Source organism: Phascolarctos cinereus, unplaced genomic scaffold, assembly GCF_003287225.1.
Source record: "Phascolarctos cinereus isolate Bilbo 61053 unplaced genomic scaffold, phaCin_HiC Scaffold_4;HRSCAF=312, whole genome shotgun sequence".
Classification (NCBI taxonomy): Eukaryota; Metazoa; Chordata; class Mammalia; order Diprotodontia; family Phascolarctidae; genus Phascolarctos; species Phascolarctos cinereus.
Window position 1 is genome coordinate 236,322,864 of NW_027555847.1, and position 10,823 is coordinate 236,333,686.

Here is a 10,823-nt window from a genome sequence, read left to right on the forward strand (position 1 = left end):
ATTATAAATTTCTAAAACAATGGAAAGTGTACATCATATTTATAAATTAACAATGGAAAATCTGAACATTTGAACACCTACCCCAATTACCAAGTACTCAGACATACATGTAACATATGAACTTTATTAAATGTAATTCAAGGAGAAGTCAAATAGGCACTTATGTTAAAGAGAAAACTGACTAGAGAAAAACTGTATCTTAAACATCGTAAAGCAGCCTACTTGCAGTGGCATTTAACTGAGCTCTGTTGCTGTGAAGAATACAGCTCATGCACAGGTATGGATGAATGATTTGTACATTTTTTCAAGTATTCACTGAATACTACCATATATACACATATACATAGTTTGAAAAAAATTTAAGTGAAGAACCCAAATAAACTTCATTTTTGTTGTTCTTTTGGAAGAGGTCTTCTAAAGAGCAGAATATGTGGTTCTGTGGGGGAAAAATACAACAAAATTATTGTCAAAGTGTATAGGAGGCACAGTCAATTTTCATCATCATCATCATCATCATCATCATCATCGCAATACGGGTGAAATAGAAAAGGGAGCAGACAGAAAGAAAAGCAAAATTATTTTTTAAAACCTACTAATAACTCAATTATGCACTCCACAGATTGATTAAATGAACTTTCAAAAATGTCTGAGTGATCAAATTCTCATCAAAATTCATTATGGAATGACCATGGGAAAAGTGAAAAAAGGTGTTTCTGATGCTTAACTTAATAAACATGATTCCCAAATGTTATTTCAGTTACCCAAGGGTAAAAAGGTAGAACAAAGAAATCATGTTAGGCAATGGTATGGTTAGCAGATTATAGGATTTAGAGTGGAAGTGAGTTTAAGGATTATCTAGTCCATCCAATCCTTTCATTTGAGAAAGAAACTGAAGCACAGACAAGTCAAAAAGTAGTAAGTAGAAGCAGACTTTTTGTTTTTAAACTACTCCAAAGGTAGTGTTCTTTCTGCTATACCATACTACCTGCTTCCACTTCAGTGACTCAGCAGGAAAAAAAGAATACTATTTTTCATAGAAGGAAGGCAATTTATCCGAAGCTGTTTCAACTAGTTACATTATATGTATGGAAGTAGGAAAATCTAGGGGATGGAACTGTCTAGTTCCTTGATTGTGACCCTTCTATTTCTGGGGATTTATCTATTTCTTAAGGGAAGAACCAAAATAAAAAGACATTCCCTGCCCACACTAATTCACACCTAGAAGACAGAGTCAACAGCAGCAACTTTTTGGACATTCAAAGCCAAAGCTAAATAAAGAATTCGTAATTCAGGAATCAATTATTGTTTTAAAAACATTTCTCTACAGAACAAAGAAAGTTAAGTGTGGGCCATATAGTGTTAGATATAGGGCAGTACTGTTCTAGTTGTTGCTGTCGTTTACATCTCTAGAATGAACAAGGAATAGGAGAAGTAGGATGCCCCTTAAGCTAATCCAGATTTCTCTACTACACTTCATCATTTTGTTTGAAATTCATGATTCAGGGCTCACAAACACACAGAAAGTTATACAATTTAAGTCTAATATTTGTAAGCACTGAAAACAGACTACAAAGGAGGGATTTTTGTTAGTCACAGTTCAATAACTATGCTAAGCATTCATGAAATGCACATGCCCAGATATATTTCAAAATAAAAGAACTTGTATTAAATATACAAGAAATTTTGGTATTATGAGTCCCCTATCTTCCCTCTAGGTGCTTCTGAAAATAAAGCATACTTATCTTATTAAAGCCTTACAACTATAGACTGATTACCCAGTTTCAAAATAATTCTTAAAAAAATTTAATTTTACTTAAAAATACTTGAACCACACATATCTTAATAAAAAGGCCAAGTTTTGTTTTTGGTTTTACTCGATCTGTGACTTTATATAGAACCTAAGGGTTTGCAAAGTACCTCACATATATTATCTTATTTGATCCTCATAATAACTATGTGTGGTAGATGCTATTACTATTCATATTTTACAGATGAAGAAACTGGGGCTTAGGCAGTATTAAAATTATGGTCTTCCTGACTCCAGTTGCAACGTTAGCCATTGTACAACCAAATAATTGAGAAAAATGAGAACATATGGCCAAGAACAGATTCTTTGAATATCACACTAAGCTCTTCCCCCCTTACAACACGAACGTGTGTATATGTACATGTACATGTACACGACATTCATTCTAACACCAGCATACTGCTTATATGCCTTAAGAGTAAAGAACTTACTCTTAAACTAAAAAATATTTTAATGCGGAAACAATTTTAAAATGTACAGAGGTTAAAAGTCACTTTCTCCATTACAAAATATAGCTATCAACTTAAATGCGTGATTTTAAATGAAAAAGATATTTATCTACTAGGGGAAAAACACTTCTAGATATAGAAAATTCTTGTCTACTAGTTGTTTTCAGTCATTTTTGACTCTTGTGACCCCACGGACAGTACGGGCCATGGGGTTTTATTGGTAAAGATACTGAAGTGATTTGCCATTTCCTTCTCCAGTGGATCACCTTTTGTCACAACTAGGCAGTGATCCAGGATTTAGGCAAACAGAGGTTAAATGACTTGCCCAGGGTCACATCTATTAAGTGTCTGAGGTTGGATTTGAACTCTAGTCTTCCTGACTCTAGGCCCATTGCTCTATCCACTGAACCAATAGCCAACTGCTTATTACAAGAGTAAAACACTTAGTGTGACACTCTTACCTGCACATCCTAGTTCTTTTATCCCCTAAAGAATAAACATCATATGTACTATTTTATTAGCCAAGAAGAGCAATATCTTTTGCCATAAATAAATTCTGAAGTTCTTCTCTGTGGTTCTTCAATGTTCTTCTTGGTTAAAACTCCAGAAGGCATTTCTGATAATAAGGTGATAAATTATGCCAAATAAGTATATTCACTGTTATCCTAGTTGATGAATAAAAGATGCTGACTGCCAAGCAAAACAGACAATTTAAAGTTTATATTTCAATGATAAAAAATACCTGGCTCATGAATCATATAATGAACCCATCCAAGACTCTGCTGGACACCCAGTCGCCTCCACTCCTCTTCAGACATCAGATGGGTTTTTGGTACTTGCTTGGAAAGTTCTCTAGGTAACATAACATGCCTATTAAAAAAATTATAAGCACATGTAATAACAGTTTTGAGTTGGAAGCTTCATAAATGCAGCAACTAAGGCCCAAAAGTCAAATTAATTTACCCAAAGTTACAGATTGAGTAAAAGAGCAAAAACAAAATTCAGGCCTCATTTAAGATATGTCTAAGTGATTCCATGTAAGTGTAATTCAATTAAGTCAGGCTGTGACTTAATCAACAATTCATAGGATCTTTGAAATAGGACTGGAAGATTCCTTTCATTTTCATATCTTTATTAGCAATCTATAATTAAGAACACAGGATTATAATTTTAAGAATTAAAAGGAAGCCCAGAAGTGTTCTGCTCTAATTTTGCAAGAAGCCGAGACCCAAAGAAATTAAGTGGCTTGATCAGACAGATGGTAAATGGCAAAGCTGGGTTTTGAACCAGTCTTATTCCAAATCCAGTGATCTTCCTACTGTTCCATGCTGCTTCTCAATTCTTAAGAGAATTAAAGTAGTACTCTGTGATTTATGGTTATAAGAAAATACCAAGACATATGAGCTAGATGATACTAAAATTAAATAGCTTAAGAAGTGGTTGAATGGCTAGACCCAAGGAAGTCATCAATGTTAACATGGAAAGAGGTCTCCAAGAGAATGCCCCAGGAAGTTGGTTTGCGCTTGGCCCTTGTGCTGCTTAGCATTTTTTTTTTAAAATCAATGCCCTGGATAAAAGCTTAAGTAGCATTAGTAGACTTGAACATGTTATTGAATTTAGGAGGGACAGCTAATATACTGGAAGCCAGAGTTAATATCCAAAACTAAAAGGAACTTGATATATTGGGACACAGGGTTGAAACTAATAACATTTAAAAATGAGCAAATGTAAAGTCTTAAAGGTGGATTCCAATAAGCAACTTCACCACTACAAGTCTATGGAGGTACTGAGGGTCACATAGCTAGAAAGTATCTTGAGGCTAGATCTGAACTCAGGTCTTTTTGACTCCGGGTCCAGTGTTCTATCCACTGCAATACCAACAGCTTCTAATTGGACTCTGACCTTGTCAGAAGACTTGTATAGTGTTGTTTTTACTTTTGTTCACTATACTTAGATGAGAACATCAATATACTGGAAAGTTTCCAAAAGTACTCAAGATCATGGCAGGGCAGATTGGTTAAAGGAACTAAAAAATTGGGATGTTTAGCTAGGAGAAGATTCAAATACTAAAGGGGAGATGATAGGTGTTTTGAAATATCTGAAAAGCTGTCACCTAGATTACACTTACAAAAGAAGGAAATTTAGGCTTAATGAGAAACTTTGGTGCTATCCAAAAGTGGAACTGCTCCCCAAGTAGGGGATTACTTTTTTCCAACTTACAGGTTAAATCAGATGGTCACAAAGGTACCTTCCAAAGCTGAAATTCTGTGATTTAGCAAATGTTAAAGGACAGCTATTTGAGGAAAAGTACAAGGCATTACAGAATGTTATTTCTGAAACTACAGACTTTTTAAAAGCAATCCTGTCATAAAAACAAGTAATAACAAAATTCAAAAGTACTGAACAGTTAGATTTTTATTTGGAAGAGGAATTGGGGACTGGCAAATAACCTGACTATTGAAAATGGCAAGGGAAGAGCTTCTACAAATACAAGGGACAGACTGATTTTCTTAAGCTGGCAGTCCCCTTTATCTCTTCCTTTTCTCATTGTAATCAATCACTACTCATTCTGATTGCTCCATTTTCCTTTTTTCCTCCTAATCTATAGGTATTAGTGAACACTATTCTTTTCTGTTGAGCTCCAGCTCTGTGATGTCAACTATCACCCAAACAGTACAAGTTCAAAAGTCTTATGGAGATGGACAGTTTTTTTATCTCCTTCCCCACCAAGGATGTTGTGAAGAAAGGTGCTGTAAGCAGGAATGTGCTCTATTTGTATTACCTGCTTTTAAACCAAATTATTAAAAGTATTAATAATAATAATGATAACAAAGGATTGACTGTGGAGTGAGTAGACTTGGGTTTAGAGGCTATTTTGGAATTGAATAGATTCAAGATTGTGGGCCATTCACTTACTTTCTCTGGGCCTCAGTTTTCTTATCTATAAAATGAAGAGGTTGGACTAGGTCTAAATTTAGGCTCTCACACCATCTGAAAGACAGCTGATTAGGGAAAAGAATAGAACTCTGCCAAAGCTCCTAGTCTCATAATAAGATTGAGTGTATAACAAACTTGTATTAAAATATATACTGTACTTTGAACATAGCTACTTAATAAATGATTATACATCATTCAATTCAAGAGACTAAGACACATGCTAGTATTTTGATTAATACTCCAATATTGCTTATGTTGCAGAAGTGGCTAACACTGAGACTTATCTTTCAGGATGCTTGACTATTAGACTGATAAGGCTGGAGAGAGCAAGACCAATGAGAGGAAAAGGGGGCAGAAGATTTCAGTGCAGAGGTGAAGGCCTAGGAAAGAACTGAGGGGTGGAGGGATTAGGAGCCATGGTGAAAACAAAGAACAGGGTTTGGGATTGCAAGGAAAAGGAAGAGATGGAATGACAAGAAATTATGATCAGAGAGGGAATTTCAGAGTTCACAAACATGGAATGTGTGATAATTGCAAGATCAAGCATAAGACTACCTCTATGTATAGCTGAGATATGTTGAAGCAGATCTTAGGAAACGACTAAATTTAGAAACTGAGAGGTTTCTACATATGCTTATCCTAGTATAGGGTAGGAGCTGGAGAGGAGAGAGACTGTGCACCAGGCTCTAGACTCACTGGGGAAAGAAGGGAAGTATCCTGGAGGTCAACAGACAGCAGCTACCAGAATTTTAATTGGCTCGTAGATATTGATTTTGCAAATCTCAAAGAAGTTAATGAATGATGGTGGTAGAGGGATTGCCCTTAAGTGGCTTGAAGGAGCAAGAAGTATTCCAATTCCCCTATCTAGACCACTGTGTGGAGGGAAGCAAGAATGCTGGAAAGAGTGGCCAAAGGCTTTGTCATCAAGAGAAAGCCAGGTCTCTGAGAGCCAGAAGATTGATGGGGTAGGGAAAGGAAAGATATAAGATGCAAGTAAGTTTGTTACTTACAGAGCAGGCATTCCAGAGCTCATGTTGGAAGGGGTGGATAAAAGCTTCAAAGTTGGATTGGGGGTGGGGGAGTGGGAAGGCAGGGATGGGATTTAGAAAGAGGGAGGAGCTGGTAACAAGAGAGAAGGTAGTGGGGTAGAGAATGGGGTTTGAATAATGACAACCAGAGATTCAGAATTAATGGGACAGGAAGGGTAAGACCAGGTGGGAAGAAGTAGAAAATACTTAACTTATTTTACCCATGACTTTTCAGCCCCTTTTTCTTTTGCAGTTCTTCTAAGTACCAGCCTTTAAGTTTTACACAGCTGGAAAAGTGCCCTGGCACAATGGATCAGGCTCAGTTCCTGTGCTTTTCTAATATACCATTGGATATATGCAAATAGCTCCTAGAACAGTTTATCATAAAGTGAAATAGTTTTAAACAAACCATAATTTCCCTCTGCTGTTCACTCTCTCTGCTGCCACTTTTAGAACCAGAAGGGCTTTCCTGAGAATACATTTCCCTAGGTATCTGGCTGTGACTAGTCATGTGGCAGGCATGATGATTACTTTTTACTGGCTCTAGGATAAAATGAAGTCTTAGTTATCTTTCATAATGTCACTTTCCCAGAATGCAAATGTGAGGTTGGACTTTTAAGAGGAATTCCAGTTTCCACAGAATGTTGTTTTGGCAGGTGGGGTTAAAGTGACTGACCCAGGGTTACACAGCTAGTGTCAAGTGTCTGAGGTTGTATTTGAACTCAGGTCCTCCCCACTCCAGGGCTGGAGCTCTATCCACTGAGCCATCTAGCTGCCCCACCACATGTTTTGACTGGCTTCTGAAGCTATTCTCCCAAAAGAAATATCTTACTGTAACATCATTATAATAATGTCAGCATTGATAATCACCAGTGGCCTTTAAATTTTAAAAATACAATCCCTGGTAACACACGAGTTCCCTGACCAATTCTGCTAACTCGTTTACTTAACTAGTCTAGTAGAAATAAGAACTATTTCCAGTATAGTTGAGAACCATAAATGTTTAGCAATGTTTACTAATCAATGGTATGTTACCAGTCCTTAGGTGTCAATAGTCTTCCTTTGTTTGGAAAAGTAATTTTTGTCCAGGACACAGTAGGTACTTAACAAAAAGTATGACTAATAAATAAATACAAGGCTGAAACCCTAACTACAGATTTTAAATTTCACGGAGGTATTTCCTCAAAAATTTAGGGTTTGATTGTAGCATACATACTATCACAGATTCATCGTAAAACTTTATGTGTGTCTGTGTATACATGTATGCAGATATGTCAAACTCAGAAATTTCATAAATACTTCAACAATGTACTTTGAGGATACCTGCCTAATGATAAGTTTTATGCCGGGTCATGAACCTCTTCGGTCATTTCAAGTTATCTAATGCTAATTTAACAAAATAATAATTTTAATAAGTATTTCCAAAGGTCTTTACATGGACGTTTGTAGCAGTAGCAGTTGCAGGCACGTGCAAAATTCAAACTAAAATTTAAAGAGTACAAAAATAGTACTCTATAGTACTATGTGAACAAGTCCACAAAATAACACAAGGCCATTTCCATCAATTTAAAATCTAAGTCGTAGGGGCAGCTAGGTGATGTAGTGGATAGAGCACTGGCCCTGGATTCACGAGGACCTGAGTTCAAATCTGGACTCAGAAACATAACACTTAACTAGCTGGGCAAGTCACTTAACCCCACTGCCTAGTGGAAAAAAAAATCTAAATCCTAATTCACAGGGAGTGATATGGAAGCTAAATATAGTAGAATGCAAGTTAAACTGACCTATTGTTATATCATGGAAAGATATAACATGTAAGCTCCTTTAGGTAAGTAATTTAAACTTATTCCAGTTAACTCTCTAAAACAAAGTTACTAGAGTCACTAATATGCATTAGTAGAAATTCCCTTGCTAGGCAGCTCCCTACACCAATGAAACCACCGGTGTGAACCAAAAAAAGTAAAATTCTTGATTGAATTACTCCTTTTCAATGGGTCATATTACTGTCTGATATTAAAAACTGAAGGCTCAGCAGCTTCTGTTAATTAAAAGTCATTAATCATGAGAATATAGCATTTAACTTGAACGTTTTCAAAAGTCTTTTAATTTCTGCTTTTTATTCAGCTTTTTCAAGAAAGCTTACAGCTTTACAAAAATTGACTTAGCGATTTTCTAGACAACTTGTCAATCAAGTCTCTAAATAGTAAAGCTGCTTAATAAAGGCTTGATTGATTGATTTGAGTTAGCTGTGAAGGAGGTGAAAATGCAAAAGATAAGGCTTTCAGCCAGTAGAAGCATGACATGAATTCTTTCTTCCACATTAGTTGTGGGTTTACCCAGCCAGTCACTAGTAAGTTTTCTGAGCTTAGCAGTAAATAGCTGCCCCTGAAACACGGCACAAGAGATTATGACTTTCCTTCCTACCTGAACCACTCTCATTAAAATTCCGTAGAGTGCTTAGTTTCCTTAAAAGCTCCTTTCAAGAGCCACCTTTTACATGACACTTTTCCTAATGCCCTCAAGCTACGGTACCCCCTCAAAAATTACCTCACATCTCATCTTACATCTATTTAAATACATGTTGCTTTGGGGGAGCCCCGCTTCTAAGCTCCTCGAAGGAGGCCGGCTCTTTAAAGGGCAGGGGCAGTTTTCCCTAGCCCAAAGTATTCCCTAAATAAATGCTGCTTGATTACTTAAGCAAAAATCAACTAATGCTGACAAAACATAAATGAAACCTCTAGTCAACTCAAGGCATAACTCGAAGAGCGTATCTTGATTTGGTGAAGATGGAAGGGGAAGAAGAGAAAAAATAACTATAAAATAGAAGCTGTAGCCAAAACAGCCATAGCTTAATTCAGTCACTAGGAAAACAAATTTACAGCTGGAAGAGACCTTGGAGGCAACGTGGTCCAACTCCCTCATTTTAAAAATGAGGAAACAGAGGCTCAAAGTGTTTAAGAGACTTGGCCAGGGTCAAAAACCATGTCTGATGGACGACTTGAACTCAAGTTTTTCTGCCTCCAGGATCCTGTCCACGGCACCAAAGTAGCTTTAACCTCAAATAAACCTCTATTGTTCAGGAGCTGGAGAAACCCTCCCTTTCACAGCCCCCCTCCCCCAAGTCTCCTAACTTACACCCTCAGTGGGTAAAATAAGACATGCAGCTAGTCACTTCTGGGCCTCAGTTTCCCAATTTGTTAAATGAGTGGATTCTATTACCTCCAAGTTCTCTTCCAGCCCCAATAGTCCTATGATATGATATTCAGAGGTGAGTAAAGTGAGAACCGACGTTCAGTGCAGTTGTAATTGATACAACTGATTAAAAATCACTTGACTGAGCTCGAGGTTAAAAGGCCTAGCTAGGGCTTCACTTTCCTTCTCTCCAACTGCAGGGTCCGACGGCCGGGCCTCTAGGCCGGCGAGAAGAACAAGCCCCACCAGCCCGCGGTCCACGTCCCGCTCCTCGGCCTTCCCCAATCTTCTCTCCCCATGTTAGCTTGGGCCTGCGGGGATTCCTCCTTAGGCCCTGAGCCCCCAAGTCTAACCCCGTCCCCAGGCCGCCGCACAGGCCGGGCCCAGCCCCCGAGAACCAGGCTGCTTTTGTACGCCCCCGGGGCCGTCCAAACAAAAGAGGGAAGCCGAAGTGGATGCGCGGAGGGAGACAGAGGAGGGGACGGCCCGGGAAGGCCCCTCGTACCCGCTCTCCACGCACCCCCGCCCCGCCCGCAAGCCTCCGCTAACGGGCTCCTCACCGGTACTCGTAGTGCTCATCAAAATACTTGTCCGAGTAGTAGATCTGCTTGTGGGCCATACTGACGGCAGCGCCGAGTCCCGAAGAGCTACGCCGGCGACAAGCAGCAGCCCTGAGGAATATACCGGGGAAGCCGAAGCAGCGACAGGAACTACAAGTAACTGCTAGGAGCTCCCTTCCCCCAGGGGTCTTGATTTGAATCCAATAACCGGGAGTTGATTGGACACGAGCAACAACCACTCATCTCGCGCTCTCTCCGGAAGGGGTGGAACCCACTGAAGGTTTCCAAGCTTTGCCCAACCCCTGAGGCTCATTTCCTCATCCGCTCTCCCGGGTCCTCACAATTGACCAATCAGAGGTCTGTTGGGAAGCTACCAGGCCCGTAGGGAGGCGGGTTGCAGGGGGCGGGAAGAACTATGACGTACACTAGACCAGGGTCAGGGGTTGGAGTAGGAGGAGTTTGTCGGTTAAGTGAGAGGGGAGGGGATAAGGCGGGGCTAGATTTTGGAGAAGTTCCTCTTTGGAGACACCGTTTTCTCGTCAGCATGCGCGTGCGTGCGCGTGCTTGGTGGAACGTTAGAGGCCCGAGGAGCCGTTGAGGCCGGTAGGGGCGGTGCGGGTTCTCTAAAGCAACCGCTTCCTGGGTTTCAACCTCTGGGTGTGCTGTGGGGCCGTTTTGTTGCCTAGGGGATTGGAGGGCAATGATGATGTAATGTAATATCCAGGTTATTTTTAATCGGTCAGTGAAACGTTTTTTGAGCACGAAACCCCTCCCCCCAAAGTTATATAAATGTACTATTGTACGTGCATATACTTAAAAAAACCATTAATTTTTAATTATATCCAATAAT

General features: G+C 39.2%; 1 protein-coding gene across 1 annotated transcript; it reads right to left on the reverse strand.

Moving 5' to 3' along the window:
* Positions 1 to 104: 104 nt before the first annotated feature.
* CKS2 (CDC28 protein kinase regulatory subunit 2) lies at positions 105 to 10,239 on the reverse strand. The gene is made up of 3 exons (XM_021009519.2): positions 9,974 to 10,239; positions 2,999 to 3,126; positions 105 to 436 (listed from the first exon to the last, which is right to left on the reverse strand). Exons 1-3 carry the CDS (start codon positions 10,030 to 10,032, stop codon positions 384 to 386), a joined length of 240 nt encoding a protein of 79 aa, XP_020865178.1. The 5' UTR covers positions 10,033 to 10,239; the 3' UTR covers positions 105 to 383.
* Positions 10,240 to 10,823: the final 584 nt, after the last annotated feature.